We start from the raw sequence: 22901 nt of genomic DNA, 5'->3' as shown, positions 1-22901 counted from the left end.
CTTCCTCCTCTCTCTCTGCCTGCCTCTCTGCCTGCTTGTGATCTCTCTCTGTCAAATAAATAAATAAAATCTTAAAAAAAAAAATGGAGATGATAGAAATATGTGGGTTTATGAATAGCTGTTTTCTGCTAGGCATCTGGAGAAAGCTTCATATGCTAGTGGCACATAAAAGACTCAAAAGACACAATATTACTTTTTTTTATGCATATGGGTTAGACAAGACAATGACAAAAATACATTGACAGTTTGGTGCAAAAACTGTCAGGATTATAGCTTTAAGTCAACAGTTCACAAGTTTTAACATTTTCTAAATTATTTTTCAACTTCGCATTTAATATATTTGTACATGTTACATTCTCTTACCACATTAAGTAGTTTGATTATTACAGTTATGGATGGAGCAGGCTCACGGATCTGCATTTTATTTTATTTTTTATTTTTATTATTTTTTTAAGACTTTATTTATTTGTCAGAAAGATAGAGTTCAGACAGGTAGAGAGGCAGGCAGAGGCAGAGGGAGAAGCAGGCTCCCTGCAGAGCAAGGAGCCCGATGTGGGACTCGATCCCAGGACACTGGGATCATGACCTGAGCCGAAGGCAGACGCTTAACCGACTGAGCCACCCAGGCATCCCCGGACCTGCATTTTAAAAATTATTTTAGAGAAAGAGAGAATGAGTGGGGAGGAGGGGTTTCAGAGAGAAGCTGACTCTCTTCAGCTTGAGAGTCTGAAGTCAGACTCTCAAGCTGACTTCCTGCTAAGCTGGTCTTGGGGCTTGATTCCAGGACCCCCAAGATCACGACCCGAGCCACAACTAAGAGTTGGACACTCAACTGACTGAGCCACCCAGGTGCCCCATCGGATCTGCATTTTTTTTTTTTTTTAAAGATTTTATTTATTTACTTGACACATAGCACAAGTAGAGGGAGCAACAGACAGAGGCCGAGGGAGAAGAAGGCTTCCTGCAGAGCCGGGAGCCAGACATGAGGCTCGATCCCAGAACCCTGGGATCATGACCTGTGAGCCCAAGGCAAACTTTTAACTGACTGAACCACCCAGGTCCTCTGCATTTTTTAAAAAAGACTTTATTTCAGAGAGAGAGAGGGAGAGGAAGGGAGGGAGGAGCAGAGGGAAAGAGAGAAGCAGATTCCCCGCTAAGTATATGCAGGGTCCGATCACAGGACTTGAGCTGAAGGTAGACACTTAACTGACTGTGCCACCCAGGTGTCCCTGGATCTGTATTAAATTAATTATTTAATATTTTACCTGTTTGTGAGAGAGCACACAAGCAGGCAGAGCAGCAGGCAGAGGAAGCAGCAAGACTCCCTGCTGACCAAGGAGCCTGATGTGGGATTCGATCCCAGCACCCTGGGATCATGACCTGAGCCCAAAGCAGATGCTTAACCACCTGAGCCACTCAGACATCCCCAGATCTGTATTTTAATGTGTCTGGAAGTCTTGCAGTGACTCATGGGCTGAGATACTTGGATGGACAGCAATTATGGGCTTACTCTGTGTCAAGGCTGTTCTAAGGCTACACATACGAATTTATTTATAATCCTCACAACTCCTCGGCCATTGGGCCTAGTAGCCCCATTTTACAGCTGAGGAAATGGGAGTCAAGTTACAGAATCAACAAGGATGGTTTCAGTGAAAGCGGCTGGCTTCGGACCCCACGCTCTTGGTCATTGTCCCTCACTACCTTTACCTTTAGTGAAAATTCTGAGTTTGGAGGGTAACTGAAATCTAACTTGGCGTGGGCAAGTTGAGAGGAATGGTGTAACTTTGGAACAATTACTGAGCGAGAAAGGGTGGACTGTGGTGAGATTAAAGTTACTGCCTCTGGAGTAAGTTTGGATTTTGGACCTCATCCTATCACCCAGCTAAGTGTGTGAGAGCAGACACCTCCTTCAGAACCTTTTATGCGTTCCAGGAGACTTTTTAAGGAACGCATATTAAACGCACTGGCCTCAGTAACAGTCTGCAATAAGAAATCCTTTACTGTTGTCCCCGGATCTCACAAGGCTGGGTAACACCACAAGGGTAAAGTTAGTTTCGGGGAAACACTTGGTTCTCTCAGAGTGTATGTTCGGCATAAAGCATACCAGGAACCTAGTTTTCCCAATGGGCATGTAATGGTTTCAGGAATAGTACGTGTATCTCAAAGCTCATGGGACTGTAAATGTGAGCCAAGCTGGGAATTCCAATGTACTAGGCAACTGTGGAAGCCATTTAAGGGAGAAAGCAGGGCAGAAATTAAGACCTACTTTTTTCTTGCAGTGTGTTAAATTTTTCTGAAGTGTGATGATGGAATTAACCCCGGAAGTCCCAATCCATCTGTTATCTTAACATCCGTAAAATTATCTATAAACTGCTTTATTTTTTAGTAAAGTTGGATAATTTACTAATGACTTAGTTGTTGGTAAAGGAGGGTGTCTTGCATTTCTTCCTCATGGAAACAGCCAGAGCCAGCTGGGGTCACTTATTTACATCCTATGAATTTTGTCTGCTGTTGAGGTTAATAGAGCTTAAAAAAAAGGGTGCCTGGGTGGCTCAGTGGGTTAGGCCGCTGCCTTTGGCTTGGTCATGATCTCAGGGTCCTGGGATTGAGTCCCACATCGGGCTCTCTGCTCAGCAGGGAGCCTGCTTCCTCCTCTCTCTCTCTGCTTGCCTCTCTGCCTACTTGTGATCTCTCTCTGTCAAATAAATAAATAAATAAAATCTTAAAAAAAAAAAAAAAAAAAGTTCCCCAGCAAGCACACCAACCCTGTGCCCCCATGTTCTAGCGACAGTGAGACTCCCCCCATCAGCAGTCCGCACCCCCTCTGCCGTGCCATGGCTTGGCCATGTACCTTTGTGCAATCCTGGCTCAAACGCAGCCACGTCCACACAGCTCCCTGCATACTGTTCCTCCCCTGCCAGCCAGGAGTAAATGTGCCTGCTTTCCCCTCATTGGGTCACAGGTTCTGTGAGGAAGGCAGGCACCTGGCTTGCCTGCAGAAGGCCACTCAGTATCTTGAAGAAAAAAGGAAACCCCTCAAAGACCAAAGTATATTAAAGAATTGCTCCAATACAACTTAACTTTAACGTTTTATTTTGTGTAAAAAAGGGCAATTTAGTGAATTATTTTCATCTTGTACACAAAGTTATAATTTTAATGCTTTTCACATCCATGCTGAAAATTTGCAGTTTGGTAAAAATGAAAGGAACATAAGTTTCTCCGAAGGAATTTTTCACGCCATTATATACACTTCATGAGAAAGTCTCAAATACTTCCTCAGTGATCACAAGTTACCAAGAAAATAAAAGATTAAATTTGTACAGATATTGATCTATATATCAAATACATACAGAAATGATGTAAAAACCTTATGCAGTTTACTTTGACCTCTGTCCTCAAAAGATTTGCCCAGGGACAGATGCTTTTCTTTTGTATAAATGACTGTGGCTTTATTTAAAATATGAAAATCAAAGGAAGCAACCCAGTTTCATCACAGTATTTTTAAAATCCCTTCCCAATAGTAAAGGATCATTACCAAATATATAGCACCATAATACAAGTATTGATGGGAGAGGGTATTCACATCACGCAAAATTAATATAATAAAAACAAACAAACACTGAAAACCCGTGTTAGTATCCGTAGAATAAGAAGTTGATAACAGCTGTAGCTTTCCTCATACACAGCAAGGAAAAGGTTAAAGAGTTTAAACTACCAAAAATCCCCAAATAATTCTAAGAGGAGAAAAATGAAAACAAACCCAAGGTCAGCAGTACATTTTGAACCGTAAAAGAGAATGGGGCTATTGGGTCATACGACTGGAGTTATGGCTAAGACATCACTCTCCTCTGCACTAACTTGTTTTCTGTTTATCAGCAGCAGGAGTTAGAGCCTGAACAACGAGGAGGGCTTCAGACTGTGTTGAGACCACAGGAAGTCCTTGCCAACCTTTAACTGTTGATCATGGGATCAAGACAAGGAACATTTCACGAACAGGTGGGACATTCAAAGACACTCAGAGCCTGGTTTTGCTGTATGACTGGAAGCTTCTAAGACCTGGCTAACAAATGAGCATTGCGCACAGAACTAATTACCAGGCTCCAAATCAAATCCCTCCTGGTTTTCCCCAGTTCCCCAGAGGGCCCCTAAGCCCCAGGTATGGCCAGGCACGCCCTGCAGCTCCTGTCACGGAACCAGAGCCTGAGAATGAAGACCATGGTTAAGCCCTGCTGTGGAAGTCTTCTTCTAGGCTTTATGTTTATGGGAAGATTCTTAAAAGTTAAAGATTTGGGAAGTGTGAGGATGTCACATTTACAGTAGGTCCCTCTCAGTAAGGTTGTTTAAGATAAATATCCAGTAATTTAACAGCTGAATTCACATATATTTGACACATGAGAATCAACTTGGCGTTGATATGATCTGCATTTATGCCCCTAAAGAGTCAGTATTAAGAAATGTTGACATGCGATTCCATACATTCTTACACTATAAAGTAACAAATTTTACTTCCAGTAGCAACTACAAAACCTTATGTTATTAACCCCTCTTGCATAGAATGAGGTAAACCTGTGCGTATTACCAATGCTATTATTCCCAAAAGTAGAGCAATATTTTAGAAAATAAATTGCTGGTTTTTAATGTTCTATGCATTTTAAAATTCAAACAAAAATCTTACCTAAAATGGTCTCCTGGGGCTTTCCATTACCATTTTTTTTAAAGCATTCCATAGGCTGAAGGACTTTAGAGGTTAATCATTTTGATTAATTTCTAATTAGCCCTACCTATATTCCAGAGGAGATGGTCAATGTTACCACTCTGAAGAGGCCAGGCTAAGACCCAGAAGCACTTCTAGAACAGATGCAATTAATTCCTGAGAGTTTAGTTTATGAACCTCACTGGTAAACGCTAGAGCTCTCTCATTCAGTCACAACTCAGAAAGTTAGAAAAATGCAGAGAGCAAACCTTTCACCAATTTACCCTTGTATCCTTTTGTTTTTTAAAGGAAGCCATGTGAATTTTAAAGTAGGGAATGTTTGAAATGGTCCAAATCAGTTATTACTGTTAAAATTAATTTTGAATACAATTAAAAGACAATTCATTATATATATATATTATATACATAATATATATATATACCTATATATATATGGAATTTTAAGAAAATTAAATTCTCTTTCAAATTAGTTTTTTTTTTTTTTTTTAAACAAAGCCAGGATAGTTAAAAGCAGAGCTGGAATGATTTTGAATTCTAAACTGATTTTTGGCTTTAAACAATTTTTGATTTGATTCTACTGGTTATACAGAAGAACATCTGTTTTGGGGTGTGGTTATATTAAGTATTATCTAACAGATGGAGGGAAATGGCAGAGAACGGATTAGAATCCCTCTTGTGGGGTGCCTTTTAGTAAGGAAAAGAAAACGAACGAAGGACAATATTATACTTTCCCCAACCCCTCAACGTGTACACTGAGATCCTGTTCATCTGGTTAACCATTCCAGTTTAACACTTTAGTGTTAGGATAATTTTAATCATTTTTTAATTAAAAGAGAACATATAAAAGTATCAGAGTTCTTCCAGTTTCATATAGAACTCCAAATAAATTTTCACAGAATGAAAAACATTTCTGTACAAACATTTAAAATGGGCTACAACAAAATGCCACCAAGCGGATTTAATTCCCCTTCCATGATCTATGTGGTGATGAACCCTCCACGAGAGGGGGGCTCAGTTGCATATTTCTGCAGCAAAGGAAGCTGGAGATGTGACTGGCCTAACTTCTAAAATCCCAAAAATTTCCCAACAGGTACCAAAAAAGGTTCATTTGTAATGACAGTTCATTTGCATTTACAACTATATCCTTCTTAAATCATTTCCTTCAATCCTGCTACCTAAACTTTAATCTTACCAAAAAGTTAGAATTTCAGTTGTTAACAATGCACATAAATCCAAACTTGGAAAATATTACAAAATTCTTTCAAAAGCTTCAAATACAACACAAAAATTGTCCATCTTTATAAATTGAAAAATTTCCCCCCACGACTAAAATAGTTTCCCCACCCACCTGAAAAATCTGGAACTGAAATTTTCTATGTTTAGCAAAATGTCCCAGTAGAATAGCCCCGCTGTACAGCTCGAGGGATTATAAATCAGTCCTGTGTAAAATTCTTCCCCTCCCGCCCTCAGTTTTGGAGCCCTCTCAGGGCTCTTGTTTGATGTAGAAGTTGGCAGAGCCATTGCTTTCCTGATCAGATGCTCCTTGGAGGAAATTATAATCCTCTCCGTCTATCAACTCCTCCTTCAGCTGCAATGTAGTCACTGCATGAAAGGGATAAATGTATGTGATGTTATTAAGCTTTTCTAGAAAATGCAGATTACTTTCAGTCTTCAGGTTCCACCAACTTTACATGTCTTCGATAGCTCTAAAAATTAACCCCCCAAAGTAGGAACATTTAATTCATTTCAATTTTCAAAGTATATCAGCAGTTAAGGAAAGTTCCATAAAGGAACTATAAGATACTGCACGACAGACATCTTCAATGAAATAGTCAAGATCATAGCACTAATTTGGCGAGAACAATTAGAATTTCTCTTACAGTGTAGTATTCACTTTTATGTCAAGGTCTATACAGCAATGATAAATTTCTCACATTATTCTGAATTATAATATTTAAAATGAGTAACAACCCAATAAATAGGACTTCAATGCAGTCTTATTATTTCCAAGGAGTACCTTTACTAAAAAGACTCCCTATAGAAAAAAAGATATAAATTTGATAATATTAAAATAGTACTTATAAATAATACAAAGATTTCTATCATCTATAAGATGGGTATTATGTATATATATAATTTACATATTTATAAAGACAAATGATAACTGATATTAGATCACCTGTATTAAAACTAAAATCATTGGAAAAATTGAGTAATCATTTTAGGCAAAACGAAACTTGTCTGACATTGGCAATGAGAAAATCACTGGTGCAAAACAGTGAACACTGCCAATGGCATCACCTAATAGCAGTACTGCCGGAGTCCTTATCTGAGGACTTCCTTTTTTCTTTTTTTCCCCCAAATTTTAAGTAGGTTCCACACCCCACAGGGGGCTTGAACTCTTGACCCTGAGATTAAGAATAGCATGCTTCACCCACTGAGCACAAACCCAACAGTATAGGCAGTCCTCAATTTATAAACAGGTCATGTATCAGGGGGTCTTCTGTGGACAACTGTTTTCTAGTTTCCTTCTTTTTTTTTCTTCTCCAGTTTCTCAGTTTCTAATATTTTCAGTGGGGCTTAGATTTCTTTGCAGCCACTGAAGTCATGCTAGTTAGTCAGAATCCTTAGGGAGAGGAGGGAGGGCAAAGATGATGAGAAAGAGAAATTTCTTCTTTGGGGGGCCCAGCAGTAGACTTGGGCAAAAACTTCAGGCTGTTTAATTCTGAGATTTTCCTATCTACGTCCCTACTTTTTAAATAAAAAATTATCTAACTACCAACCTCTCAGAGACGTGTCCAGGTTTCTTAAAAATGTTACTGTTTAACCAAAACTGAGCTGGTCAAATTCCAAATAATTGAAAGGATGGGTGATCCAGCACGCTAACAGTGACGCTGATTGGAATCTAATCCCGTGGTGAGCAGGGCTAGTTTCCTTTTCCAATTTCTTGGAAATTGGAAAGACAGGATGAGCACATACACGGGATGTAAACTGGGAACTGCTTATACAGAAAAAAGTTCAATTTATGAGAAGAATTAGGACTCAGAGTATTTAGATAAATAGTGAGCTAAGTTTTCATGAAGTACTAACTAGACAGTGTCACCATGTGGAACCATATTAAAATGGTTACAGTTTCACTTTCTTATTTTTAAAGATTTTACTTACTTTTCCGAGAAAGTGAGAGCGTGGCTCATGCACACACAAGTGAGGGGGAGAGGGAGAAACAGACCCACTGCAGAGCAGGGAGCCCGATGTGGGACTCCATGCCAGGACCCTTGATCATGACCTGAGCCAAAGGCAGACACTTGACCAACTGAGCCCCCCAGGTACCCTAAAATGGTTACACTTTTAGAGTTAAACAGTACGGTCATGGAAAAATATTTTCCGTCCTGATCTTAGTTATAAAAGATTAGTTCCAAAAATAGTGGTTTCTGGGGTGCCTGGCCAGCTCAGTCCGCAGAGCATGCAACTCTTAATCTCAGGGTTGTGAGTTCAAGCCCCACAGTGGCTGTAGAGGTTACTTTAAAAAGAAATCTTAAGGTCTTTGACACCTTACTCAATAATTTAAATAATACTCTTTTGAGAGATGTCAATTCATTTCATTTTACTTTGGTACTTGTTTTGGTAATGGTGTTAAGAAACTTCATAGCCCAAAGACAGAAAAGCGAATACACTATGCCTATAATAACAACAAAACAAACACGAATCAGACTGTTGAAACTCAAAGCAAACAAGACTGTGCAGTTCTTTTCTTTGTAAAAAAAAAAAAAAAATTAAAAATACTTTTATGGAGAGTATCAAGTATATACTAGTTATCTTTCAAATCTAACCAACACACATTAATTGTTAAGGACATTTGAGCAATGCTGTGAAAATAAAAACATGGGAAAGAAAAACCCCAAGTTCATTAAAGGTGCAGTACCCACGATAAAAGGTTGGTTGAAACAGTATCTTATTATAGGATGGTCAGATGGCTACATGAATGAGAAAAGAACTTGGGTGCTTCAAGACCAAACGCGTTCCATTCAAACCGATGTTACTTTGTTTTTTGTTTTTTTGAAATGTAAGAAAGGTAAGCTGAGATTCTAAACAGTTCTGAAACTATTTGCATTTACTATTAACAATGAATTTCTGGATTATGCTTCTATACATGTTAAAATATGGAAACAATGTGCTTAAAATAAAGTAACTTAAGATAAAGGTGAAACCGTTCACTCAGATGTAGAATGCTTTCATGCAAAGTTTCACTGTTTTCATGGAACCTAAAATAAAGCCTGTCTGGTGTCTTCAGGCTAATCATTTCTCTTTTCCAGGCCTTATTCTCAATGAATGATGGATGAAATAAAATAGACCCTGTGGCCAGATGCCAACTTCCATGCAAGTGCATCTCCCGAGCGCCGTTTTTTAAAAGGAAGTCACTTTGTGGGCTCTACTCACTAACATCTCAAGAGAGAAGCTAATGGAAATCATATTTTCCTAGCTAGGGAAGTCCAGAAATAATAAAGTCTCAGTGGTTAATCAAACTACAGCTTTCAGGTAGTTAAGACAGGAATGTAGTCCCCACACACTTTCAGCAGAGAAAGATCACACCATGTCCCAAGAGATGTGCCCCCAGCTGAGGCGGCACTACAGACACTGGTGGAAGAAGGGCATCAAGTAGGAGACCCCCTGGTTTCCATCCCACGCGTCTACTCTGAGTTCTTGGGTCTTGCCAATCCTAGAAGTTCTATTTTACATGAATCAGTAACCTCTCACAGAACCTGACACACACCTAAGTTAGTCCAATGCTTAAAGAAAACACCTAACACCCAATAAAAATTCAAACATATTCAGAGCTCACAATATCTATAGTTAATGACTTAGGTTGAAGAAGAGTATGTCATAAATAACAAGTACAAAAACAAAGTCAGAGAGACAAACAAGAGAAACTGAAATGTTCTTTAGACTTTGAACGTTTTTCCATTGAGGAGCAGATAAACTTAAGTTTGCAGTCCTAGTCTATTTTTTTAAATACAAAAAAGGCATAGTAATTTCCTCTAGATATAAGGATATCAGAGTGATCTTCAGAGAGACAGACTAGGAAGGATGAAGATGACCCAATACACTGGTAGGGAGGCAAAAGCTAAACAACAAAAGGCAAAAGCCCCCCCCCCACCTCCTCCCACAAAATAAAACAAAACCAAAATCCACACCCACAAAAAAAAGCCAAAAACACCCCACAAAAGCCAAAACCCCCACAAACTTCAGACATAAAGGCATTATCAAACAGAGGAAGAAGAAGAAAACAGAGCTAGGTATCAAGTCCCATCAGGGTTTCCAACACACAAAGGCATTGTGAAGACCGCCGACTGAATAAAACCACGGAGTAGCAACAGGTAGGATACAGCAGAACACATGCCAAGGCCTGTAGGACTCAGGCAACGAAGCCGTCTCTCCCGACTCACTCCTGAAGTTCATCACAAGCAAGTGAAGCCTCTCGGGTACTCTATGATAAACACATTTGCTCTCAGCAACTACGAAGGGCTAAACCTTTTGCAGTTTTCCTTACAATGTACTAGCTTGGCCAGATCAATTAAATTCAAATTAAATGTCACTTACTGAATCGGTGTAAATACAGAAACATGAAGTTATGGGAATAAATTTTACTCAAATTCAACACCAAAATTATACAAGAATTTAGGTCCAAGTTCATGTTATTCAACTATAGTGGTGGTCACAGTGTTACCACCAGACCCCAAATTCCACAGGAACACAAAACACACCCTTCCTAGTGAGTGAGAGATGAAAAGCCTCATCTTTGAGTCTGATTAATCAGGCTGATCCCTCATGGTGTCCTTCTCCCCCAGGGCACACCACACGGAATTCTGCAATGGAAAATGTTCAACTATTTTAATGAAACCATGAACAGTACAAGTTGTCTCACAATTCCACCAACTGAAACGATGAGCTTTACCTTCATGTGAGGCTCAAGAAGTGGTTTAAAAGAAAATAAAAATCCCTCCCTGATGATTCACCTTCAGTGAAGTGACTCCCAAGGACTAGTGAAGATGAAGTTTTTAGTTGGAAAAAAAGAAAAAAAAAAAAGAAAAAAAAAGAAAAATTTAATGAGTCAGCATCTGTCATGCCAGACCATGCTTTGTCTCCCACCGCCCTGCCCAGACTTTCAACCCCTGTAGTACCTGTGGTGCGGAGGGGACTATTACCTGTTTTGAGGCTGGGACTGAACTCTCGGCTAGTGCTGGGAGGTGGGAAGGCCTCTGGGGCTGTCTGTGCTGGAAGGGTTCGATATGGAGGAGGAGTCAACTCTTCGTCACCAGAGAAGCTCCTCCGCACCCCACCTGTCATGGGCAGGCTCGACAAACTGACAGGCTTCTTCCCAACTGGCATCTTCCTCTCTAAATATCAAGTCAAACTAAAGTAAGCTTTTACTTACATGTGTGGTAAGAAAAGTGCATTATAACTAGGAAAGACTGTGTTGCATAGGATACTCTGGAAAGAGAACCGACTATGCAAGGTCTGTATTTCTGGAAACAAGGACTGTGAGGGTGTGTACATGTGGGGGTGTATGTTCAGGGTGAATGATGGGGGAGATTACTTCTGGTCTCTGAGAGCCTGGGGATCCTGGCTCCCGACTCTTACATCAACTTAAAATACAACGAAGTGGGGCACCTGGCTGGTCCAGTCCGTGGAGCACACCATGACTTCAGGTAGCAACCACCTTGACCTCAGGGCTGTTGAGTTCTGGCCGCATGTAGGGCTGAACTCGCAGTTTAAGTTTTTTTACTTAAAAACAAAATCTTAAAAAAATAAAATGAAATAAAATACAACAAAGCAAAATGAATCACCTAGAACATTTGGTGTGGAGAATAGCAGGCTAACTTCCTTCAAGAAAATTTTACCTTGAAGGAGGCTGAAAATCCAATGGGAGAGAGAGAAAGTTTTAAAACCCTACTTGTTGGGTTGCATTTCACTGCCATATAAGGTGAAAGGATTGGCTTTTGGGGAGAATTAAATGGCTGAATAAATGTATTATCTAGGTGGCAGGATTTACTGATATGAAATGTGCTCTTCTACCTTTCGGATTACAATCCAGTCTTTTAGAAAACACAATTCTTACTCTGAAAAGCATTTCTAAAATTTAAAGCTTGTTGCCTGCAAGTACTTAAGCAATCTAATTTCTTTTGAAACACCTTTTGGTCATAGTTTCATAAGCAAATATAAGCCTTTGAAGATTTATACAATGCTTTCACCAGCAAAAAATATTCTAAACTTTGCAAATACTGAGCCAACATATTGCGTTAGTCAGGCTGAAAGCTGAAGGATACTTACATACCTCTGGGACTATAAATTGTATCTGTTTTCTTCCAGAGTATATGAACGATCAAAGCAAGAGCAATCAGAAATTAAGCTTCACGAAATCAGGACTAAAAGATAAATCTAAGTCAGACAGTATTCTTCTGTAAAATGGTCTGGAGACTAAAGCCAGTAGTGAGTATACATTCAACACTCAACTGCTGAACCAAAATCACATGCAGCAAATCATTTAGACTTTTCCTAATGTATGACACACTCAGAGGTAAAACTCCAAGAAGGATCTCCAGCTCTCTACTGCTTCTGACAGTCCCCTAAAGATGGTTCAGAAATTAGTGTGCTGGGTTTCTGGCTCTAGAATTACCAAACCTTGAAAAAAATAAGGCTTTTCATATTGAACAGACACACGCACGCAACTGTCTATCTGATTCTCTTGGCAGAACACTATCGTTATTCAAAAGCACTGGTCAATGATTATCCCTTTGTAGCATGAACACAGATCACTGCAAAACAAGCTAGAACAATGAAGCCAATCAACTATTTCTGCTAAAACAAAATAAAACAAAACAAAATGCAAAACAACTAAACAAAAAGCAACACTACCAAAGAACACACCAATGGATGATTTTGAGTACAAAAAGACTGAGGAGCCAGAAGATGAAACCAAAGAGCCCGAATACAATAATCTGTGAGCAAACTTAAAAAGAGAAGAGTCTGTGGCTGATCTGCTAATGATACTGCATGCAATGGTTAAATTACATTTATGGACCCCAAATTCTTTCCTATTTGGGCAAGTCAAGTTTTGCAGGAAAAATGTCTAATGAACTACCTGGTGAGTTATACAAAAACAATAAAGGAAACAGGGAGTTACAATGCAGACTGCTGCTTCTTCACTCATATGGCACTGGAATTCCTTAACCTCAATTCTAAAATTCAGTTTTCCTATAAAACTCTGGCAACAAAACCAGACCTCACTTGGTGATACTCTTTTTAATCTTTATTTGGCCCATTTAATGTAAACATTTACATATATTTTGCTTCAGAAAATGTGCCAGAGTCTGGAAGGGGTGTTATGTAATATATGCTACGCTGTACTTTCCTAAAATCTGAAGAATTCTGAATTCCAAAACACATCTGGTCCCAAGGGTTTCTAATAAGGGACTGTGGGCTTACTGTCCTTTTCCTTCCTATGCCCAAAGGACTATTTAAAGGCACGAGATGATGCCATAATATTAAGAGCTCTTACAAAACATTACAGTTAAAGAACACAGTATATTTACACATAAATTCATTTCCCCAGCTTATCAAGAAATGTGGTACCATTAAATGTCCCTATAAACTGGCATATTGATACTATCATTTCTTTAGTTTCATACTTCTTCCCATGTCCCTGGCCCAATGAATTCAAAATCATTAAACCCCTTAAGGTGGAAACAAACCCACAAAAGTCACACTGAGGGAGGCATGTGAATGTCAGGGAGGCATGTGTACCCAATGCTCAGAAATTATTTCTAAAGAATATGTCATATAATAATAATGTTCTTAATTCAACATCTTGGAAAGAAAATTCTGAATCTCGGTCTTGCCCAACAGAAAGTGAAAAGGCGGGCTAACACAGTCTGTGCTATCCAACCTCAAAGAAAGCTCAGTGACCATGTGTGCTATGGTTAGTTCACTGACAAAGTCTCCATGTGAATTCTTCCTCCTTGTTTCTGGAGGCATGGGGATTGCTTCGATCTGCCTGCCTGGCAATGTTCTCTAGAGTTCTTTCAGGTGAGTATCGAACCTGACAAGCAGCTAGTGGGAAAAGCAACTGGACAAATGGGAGGCCTGTATCTCTGATATAAAAGAAAGAGTGAGAGAAAGGCCTGGAGGTTATCAGGGTTGAGGTGGACGTAATTTCATGCTGGAAGGACACGAGAGCACCATGGTAGTGGCTGGCAGAAGTTTTTTGTCCCCCAGTGGGAAAAAAAACAGCAACTATAAAACAAGTGACTATAATCAGAAAGTAAGGGTATGTTTCATTCTTCATGCTGCTTCAGTCTCTTGGTGGTTAATGAGACAGATTAAAACTTATCTGAACATATGGCAAGTCAGCTGGAAAAATATGTTTTAATTTTAACCCTCAAATGTACTCTTTGCTTTCGAAAGTATCTTTATATAAAAATAATCTAAAAAAAAAAAAAATCTTATCTCAGAATGAAACAGTCCATGAGGTGTGTCATGAAGAGAAAAACCTGTGGCTTCCTATGTGGGGGGAGAAAAGATGTTAAAAGAGTAAAAATTAAGGGCTATCAATAGAGTCTATATTATTTTGACTATTAATGCCAATAACCATTCATCGTAAGGTAAAAAATAATACAGATAGCATATTTAGAAAAAAAAATTTAGGACTTTGCTAGCCACCAACTTGAATTTCTTATAAAATCTTATTCTAGAAGGAGAGTTTTGATTTGTAAGGATGGGCTTCTTAGGCTCTAAGTCACTGTAAATCTCAAGTGCTCCCCTTATCATTTTTCCTGCCCACTAAAATAGAAGTGTTTCTCATTACTGAGGTTTGCCTTTTATGGCATACTGCACCTTTAAGCAAAATACATAATGCACAGTCACCGGCTCTCACAAGGGATGTTAGTTTCTGTGTGAGAATGCTGTGACCCCAACTGGTTAACAGCTTAGGAAATGTATATAAACACCATGTGGTGACCCACTTTTCTTATGTCCTTTGTATTGCTGGGACTTAGCCTTTTTCTTCTGTTTTGAAGAACCTGATTGGCTTTCTCTTGACGCTGAAAAATAAAAGGGAAAATTGGTACCAGATAAGCACTCCGAGCACACATCTCTAGATGCAACTTAGACGAATTATCTTTACCAAAACCATTATGCTTATAAAAGTACATGATGCTTAGAAAATAAGGGTGCATGTTCCTGTAAAACCCATGATACCAGAGAGATTCCATTACTGATTCAGTAAGCACTTATTCTGTAAAATACACCGTAGCCCATCATTTCAAACTCGTTAACACAAGTCCAGCTGCAATTGGCGGCTGCTCTTACTATGGTCTTTCTGTCTAGAGTCATTATTTAACTGGCTACTGGGTTCACACTGCTGTGGTACCCATGGTCTGAGTGATAGCGTTGTTCCGTCTTAAGATCTTACCTGGCAACCAATCAGACAAAGGTATATTCTTGTCCTGTGAGCTCACAAGATGACTTATGTGAAACAGTCCTCTGGAGAATTGCTGATTTTTACAAAAGGACACCTTTTCTGTATACCAACTTACACTGTGAAGCCGGAGGCTGTAGCTGATATCCAGTTAACTGACACCACCCTACAGGATAGAGGTCAGGGGACTCACAGTCTACCCACTGATCGTACTCTTCTTCCCATCCGTCAAAGTGTATCCTCAAGAGACGATGAATAATTCGAGTTACTGTGGCTACACATATTAACCGTGGCTCCATGAGATCTACTGCTTCTAATTTCATTCCTACACGAAATCCGTGATTTGGAACATCCTGACATAGAAGAAGCAAAACATTACCACCGGTGAAAAGAAGGCAGCATGAGTCCACTATCACCAAGAAATGGGGGTTGGGGGGGGAAAGCAACGTAACCAAATAACCCAATTTAAACAAACAAAAAAATCCTAAAAAATTCTTTAATTATTAAAACATATGAAGGTGAATAATCCATTATATGTTAATAAAAAAATTTAAAATTAAAAAAAAAAACACATGAAGGTGAAGTTACATAAGAAACTAGTTGGAAAACGTATTCATTTCTGTTTTACTCAGATTAAAAATGAAGTCAACTTTGAAAACGAGCTTCATATCCTAGGTAAAGAAAATATATTGTTTTATTACTGTATATTTGTTTATGTTAATCTCCATTAATAAATTCTAATACAAAGCAAAGACACTTTGATCAACAGTGATTTGCATTTGCGAGGCATCAAAAAAACTCCACATAATTATTATGCCATTATTTCAACTTACCTTATTAAATAGTTTTACTGGTGCTGCAATGGAGCCAGTTTCCCTGAGGTAGTCAAACCATTTAAAAGGAAGTTTTGTGTAACCTGAAAAACATACCTCATTTAACTAGCAGTTCATTTAAAATTAGCGAAAGATTAAAATGTAGATAAAAAGTTAACTTAGTATACACTGAGAGCTCAGATTTTAGATTATATAATAAACTCTTGCTCTAATATATTCAAATGCAACCATTCCTCCATGTTATAAGGATTTTCTTTCATTTCTAGACAGACATAGGTGCACCTTCTCACCTAATTCAAAAGTGTCTCTCTCCTGTCTACCACAAGAGTTCCAGAATTTTGCATTTAAAATCCTAGACTTAGGACAATCTAGCATTTCATACTTCACAGTCATACTTTTCTGTCTTTCCAAGAAAGAAAATTGGTTGGGGAAATACTATTTTTACAGACCTCTGTTTTAGTTTTCCCCCCTTCTTTTCTTAAGAGAAAAACCCAAGGCTCTGATACTGAAATTAGGAAAGACACTGGTTAAGCCTTGAGAGATATTTAAGGGTATGCCTCTTTTTTTTTTTTTTTCCCAGAGTCACATGATACTCTAAAGATGGAAACTTGCTTTCCCTCAAAGGCTTTAGCCTGTAGCTATTTTTAACAAAAGTTTATGTGTGCAATTACCTATCTCATCATCTCAATAGGGCTTGGAGAATACCAATTCATATTATAAAATGTATAGATGTTCAGGAAAAATTCTATACTAATATAATTTATTAAAGCTAGCTAGAATACAGTGCTTTAAATTTTCAGAGCACCCCACACCTCTTGCGTATATGCATGTTTATCTACACATAACACGTATCATAGGTTCACACAGCACCAAATCCAGGGCTGGGTTAAATGACGTCAATAGATACCATGTAAAAAGAAGGCAAGGATGAAGACCCAGTGTACATATTAGGATGAAGTACCTCTAGGTGGAGTAAGTTCAATCATGTTAATTTCACAGAAACCAACAGGGAAAATAGAAGGGGAGGTTGCATGATAACAGAACCAGTCAGATCCATCTGCTGCTTCTGAGCCATCGATCCCAATCATCAGGAATCCATCAGCCAGCACCTTTCAAATTAAGAGAATTCCAAGTATGTGAAATTAGGTACTACTATTATAAAAGCAACCCTTTAAACTGACATTCTAAGAGAAAGGAAAATCTATTACATAATGGTCTCTTCAAAGTGAAAAACGCTTCTTCACTGAATTATGTTACTAACTGAAATGATAATGAAAAACCTCTGTAGATTGCAGTGTGTACCAGAACAAAAGCAGGGTTACATAGAAGTGACTTCAGAGGTCTAGGACAAATTGTGCCTTTGCCAGTGGCTAAAGTGCTGGCTGCTGTGGCCCCATGAAACAGGGCTGAGTGTTCGTCTCCAATTTAACTGTCCTGTCTCGGTGAGCTTTGAAGTCCCATTCATCATAGCTTTACTTCTTTCTTCTGATTTAGCACACAAAGGAGTTTTCCCAAACCTTTTCCAGCTTCGTCAAGCCTCTGCTCAACTCTCTTATGCTACACACACTCATGTTCCTTTCTAACAGAAGCTAAGGTCACCCTGTGCAAGGGTTCCCATATTCCTTTTTTTGCACCTCTCTTTTAAGACGTGGTACCCTACACCCCAAGACAAACTTTTCCATCTTGTCCTATTACTGCTGGTACTTTGCTCCAAAAACACTATTTCTTATCTTCTAATGTCTCCCAATTTCCATTACACTTAAGCTATTAAAGATACTTTGTTTTGAAACACGGAAAAGGTACAAGAATAGTAAGATGAACTCCTAGACACTTCACCTAAAGACCCACTTGCAGGTAAATACTATGTGTCTTTGCAGTCTGGTTTGTCCTGATCCTACTAAAATGCTAAAATCACCAGTGACCAAGTCTGACCAGAGGATGACCAAGTACCTTTCCTCCAACTCGCACCCTCCTCAAACCTCAGTGTCCCTGACGTATTTTCCCTCACCTGCTGACTACTATCAACTTTCTGAAACGTTTTCTCCCAGACTCTCATTACATACAGTCTACTACCTGTTCCTGTTGGTGCTGTCCTTTTACCTCCAACCCTTACATTTCTGATCTTGGACCTTTTCTGTTTTGGCGATGTCACCTACACACATTGTTTCAGTAATCAACCTCCACGTCCACAACTCCTCTCCAGGTCTGCTGGAAGTTTGTGTCCTTTGCAGGGTCTTAGTCCTGCCTTTTCCCTGTGTGCTAAACACACCCTCTGAGGGTCCATGCAGGGTGTCAAAACCAGCTTTAAAGGTGAGCAAGCACCAGGTCTCATGACTCCTCCTAAAGTTAGTTCTTCTATCTGTGCCATCAACTCTCTTTCCACTACACGGTATGAGAATTGCTTTCAGCCTTCCTCTTTGTCAGTTCCCGTCTTACACAGTTTAACATTTCATTGGCATGACCTCTGTTCACATCAGGAAGCTCTTCCAACATAGCTGTTCACCAGAGAAAGCTCAGAGAGCCTGACCACACATTCAAAGCCTGCATGACTGGGTGTCTGGGTGGCTCAGTTGGTTAAGTGTCTGCCTTCAGCTCAAGTAGTGATCCCAGCATCCTGGGATCGAGCCCTGCATCAGGACTGAGCCCTGCACTGAGCTCCCTGTTCAATGCAGAGCCTTCTTCTCTGTCTCCCATGGCCATGGCACCCCCGCTCCCCTACCGGCTCATGTCTATCCCTCTCTCAAATAAATAAATAAAATCTTAAAAAAAAGAAAAACCAAAACAAAGCCTGCCTCTCCTGGTTCCACATTATCTTTTAGTTTCTATCCCAAAGTGCCCTTTTTCCTAGTTGTTTCTACTATGTTGGATATGTACCCAGTGAACTTCCTCTTTGAGTTTAACAGCCTTGCCTACACCTTTGGAAAGGGCTACCCTCACTCCCATAGGATTCCTTTCCCCTTTTCTAACTACAGCTGACCAGAGTGGGGACTAGTACCTAACCTTAGAGGACCAAGCTGGGCTCAGCTAGACTCTCTCTGGGGATTAGGATCAAACTACTGTCAAGTCATGGGCTGGAGCTGGAGCTGGAAGCCTGTCACAGAGAGTGGAGCCAGCAGCCACACATGGGACTGAGTGGGCAGAAGCCACCCACAAAAGTGAAAGAGCAGAGAAGAGGTGGGACAGAGGCCCTGAGAGGTGGAGAGAACTGCACTGGGTTTATGGCTTTCCAGTTCTCATCCTGCATCCTTGCATGTCTATGAGACTGCCCTGGCCTCAGGGTAACTTTCCTAAAGCTAACTTGAGTGGGTTTCTGTTCCTTATGAAACAGAAGCTTCAGCCAGAATACTCAGCACAACCTGTATTTTTGGGGGAGGGGGCAGGCAGAGCAGCAGGTTCACAGGGGAGGAAAGGAACAGAGGGAGAGGGAGAATCTTAAGCAGGTTCCGCCTGTGGAGCCCAACACGAGCCTTGATCTCATGATCCTGAGGATCACGACCTGAGCCAGAATCAAGAGTCGGACGCTCAACCTACTCAGCCACTCAGGCGCACCTCAGTGCAACTCATTTGATGTGTACCGTGTGAATGACCTGTCTCTTCCAAACCTGGCTTGTGCTTTCCTATCTTGATGCTTTTGGTCACATCCTCTTTCCACAACAGTTTCCTCCCTGCATCTCTGCAGGGCTGTTTCTCCCAACGCTCAAGGTGATGTTTTCACCTCTTCTATAGAGTTTTCCCTGATTCCTCTGAGACTATGTGATCTCTCCTTTATTTGAATTCCATCAGTACTGTGTACCTTTCTTAAGTTAGAGTAGATCCTCAAACAAACTTCTCTTCATGTATCTTACCTTATTTTACAAGACTGTAAGCTTTTTAGAGCCCAGACCAAACCTAGCACAGCTGAGTATTAACTAAGCAATTCCTGAGTGAAGTCTGATGCTATACTCATTGGACACTTCATTCTCATTTCACGCAACAGAGCATGGTACAATGGCACTGGTTCCCAAACCTGATTAACAGAATCACCTAGAGAACTGTATATATATATATTTTTAAAGATTTTATTTATTTATTTGACAGACAGAAATCACTAGTGGGCAGAGAGGTAGGCAGAGACAGAGGTGGAGGCAGGCTCCCTGCTGAGCAGAGAGCCCGTTGCGGGGCTCGATCCCAGGACCCTGGGATCATGACCTGAGCCGAAGGCAGAGGCTTAACCCACTGAGCCACCCAGGCGCCCCAAGAACTGTATCTTTTTAAAACAAATACATTATTGTGTGTAATACTTCTTGTGATTCTGACTGAGTAGTCTGGAGTAGGTCATGGAAATCTATTATTTATTTATTTATTTTTAAAGGTAATCTTTTTTTTTTTTTTTTTTTTTAAAGATTTTGAGAGCAAGAGTGCATGCGTGTGGGGGCGGGGCAGAGGCGAAGAACCTCAAGCAGGTTCCATGCTGAGCATGGAGCCTGATGCGACCCAGAGATCACGATCTCTGAATCTCATGACCTTGAGATCATGGTCTGAAACCAAGAGTTGGATACTTAACCAACTAAGCCACCCAGGTGCCCCAGAGATCTGTTCTAAATAATACTGGGTGATTCTGATCACTAGTCAGGTAAAGAGAAGAACAAAAGCTCGGAGCAGGTCTCCTCTAGCTGTGTGATCTTGAGCCTGGGACATGGCAGCAATCATTACTGTTTTTAGTTCTTTTGGCTCAAGGCTTTAAACTGGGTTGAAATGCAAATAACAATTCGAGCTATACTCTTATATAAGCAGATTCTGATAGGTGCTTCTTAACCATGGCTATAATGGACAATTACCTGGGGACTCAAAAAAAAAAAAAAAAGTCAATACTAGGGCCCCCCAGCAGACTGATGAAATGAGAACAGGGATGGGTAGGCACTTAAAAGGTCTAGTCACTTTTATTTTTTTTTAAGTTTCCCAGGGTATTCATATTCTTATGCTTACTTGAATTGAGAACCAGTCTTCTTCTTTTTTTAAAATATTTTATTTACTTATTTGGCAGAGAGAGAGACCGTGAGGGCAGAAATACAAGCAGGGGAAGTGGGAGAGGGAGAAGCAGGCTTCCCACCCAGGAGGAAGCCCGACGTGGGGCTAGATCCCAGGACCCTAGGATCATGACCCAAGCTGAAGGCGGACACCTAATGACACAACCACCCAGGCACCCCAAGAACAACTCTTCTAGAACCTTTAATAAATGGAGCTTCAGGAGAGAGGAAAAAAGGAAGAGATAAAGTATTATCAAAAGAAGAAAAAAGGCACAAAAGGAAAAAAACCAGGAAGCTGAAGATAAACTTGGCCTTGTTACAATTCTGTATTAGATTAGCTTTGACCAGGAAGTAACTCAAATATTCTCTAACGCAGGATATACAGCTCCATAAATAAAGGCAGCAGACTCGATGAAAATCTTGACAAGCTATAAAAAACACTGATATGAAAACTGAAATTTATTTTACCAGTATCCTTCCCCCTGGTGAAGATCAAGATACATACTTTTATGTCAGAATGAGTATTTTTTTTTTTTTAAAGATTTTGTTTATTTATTTGACAGACAGAGATCACAAGTAGGTAGAGAGGCAGGCAGAGAGAGAGAGAGGAAAGCAGGCTCCCTGCTGAGCAGAGAGCCCAATGTGGTGCTCGATCCCAAGACCCTGGGGCAGAGGCTTTAGCCAACTGAGCCACCCAGGCACGGGAATCGAATGAATATGTTAAGGGCCTCCTTCTCCTATTACCTTAAACCCAATTCTTACAGTTGCATTTCTGAATTTGAAAACCTATAGTCTTACCTTTCTAATAGTCGCGACACATATTGTGGAAAGATTTAATGGGTCTATAGCTTCCAATTTCATTCCTTCCTTGAACCATTCCCCACTCTGGTCTACTTCTTTTACCTAAAGAATTACATGAAAGCACAGCCACCGTTACAAATATTATCATTCTAACAATTAAAATATTACCAATTTGAAAACACTTATCAGATGAAAATACCAAATGCCTTCTCCTACCTACCTAATATTATAACTCAAACTTCCGTTCGAGAATAGAGAGAACTCAGGCAAATAGACAGAATTTAAGAAAAATTATAATCAATAGTTGTGACACCTATGGATCACAAGGTCTTAATTCCTTTTACGTGAACAAATGTAATTGTGATTTCCATAATGTTAGGAAAAAACCCACAACCCTCTTTCAAACCTAATTTACAAATGAGGGTTCTTATAAAAACTTCTTACCTTAGCAAATAAATGTGGTGGTGTATCAAAATGTCCATCCTGTTTCTTTGTAATATCTACAAGGAAAAGTTACATACTAATCTGTCAGCATTTGTGAGAAGACCAAAAACCACGTTTCTTTGAAGGTTTCAAACTCACAAGGTATGTATACTCTAAAACATGGCAGAAATACATGCCTTCTACATTTATGGTGAAAAATATCTTCTAATAGTCCTTCTCTCTTCAGAGTACATGTGCTATTAAATACATTCAGCCAGTCAGAATGCTGGTAATTCCCTAGTTAGGGAATCACAACTTTGGAGGTATGCTTTAATGTGTTTAGTACTAAGTCTAACCACATTTAATCTTGTTCTTTTGATTAGAACTGAATGCAAAGGGAAAGACTACCTTTAGATCTTTCAAATGGGCTGGCTAGGAAAAGTGTTAAGACAACAAGTGTAGTTGTGACCAGAAGTGCATTATATTTGAACTGAGAACAAGTGGAAGGAATATAAAGGAGTCAGGACACTCCTATTCTGGTGTGAACCTTCCCTAATTAAGGCAGAATGAGCAGCCCAGACAACTAGAATGCTATTTCTGATCTCTGCTATTCTGTAGAGAAAAAATAACCAGGTAGTACAATTTAGCCT

The 22901-nt window shown here is 39.7% G+C and overlaps 1 protein-coding gene across 8 annotated transcripts in view; it reads right to left on the bottom strand.

The window, feature by feature from the left end:
• Positions 1–5140: 5140 nt before the first annotated feature.
• MBTD1 (mbt domain containing 1) overlaps positions 5141–22901 on the bottom strand; it is a 67238-nt gene continuing 49477 nt past the window's right edge. For 7 of the 8 annotated variants that reach the window (XM_044248651.1, XM_044248653.1, XM_044248648.1 and 4 more), the window contains 7 exons: positions 22273–22328; positions 21826–21930; positions 16983–17130; positions 16022–16104; positions 15307–15541; positions 14734–14811; positions 5142–6316 (listed from right to left, as the gene is read on the bottom strand). In XM_044248651.1, the coding sequence (XP_044104586.1) occupies positions 6198–6316; positions 14734–14811; positions 15307–15541; positions 16022–16104; positions 16983–17130; positions 21826–21930; positions 22273–22328 (824 nt within the window). In that variant the 3' untranslated portion in view covers positions 5142–6197. Of the gene's footprint in view, positions 6317–14733; positions 14812–15306; positions 15542–16021; positions 16105–16982; positions 17131–21825; positions 21931–22272; positions 22329–22901 lie in introns of all 8 variants that reach the window. The other variant, XM_044248654.1, reaches the window with a different exon arrangement.

Source organism: Neovison vison, chromosome 5 (assembly GCF_020171115.1).
Source record: "Neovison vison isolate M4711 chromosome 5, ASM_NN_V1, whole genome shotgun sequence".
NCBI lineage: Eukaryota > Metazoa > Chordata > Mammalia > Carnivora > Mustelidae > Neogale > Neogale vison.
This window is presented reverse-complemented; position numbering and strand designations above follow the sequence as displayed.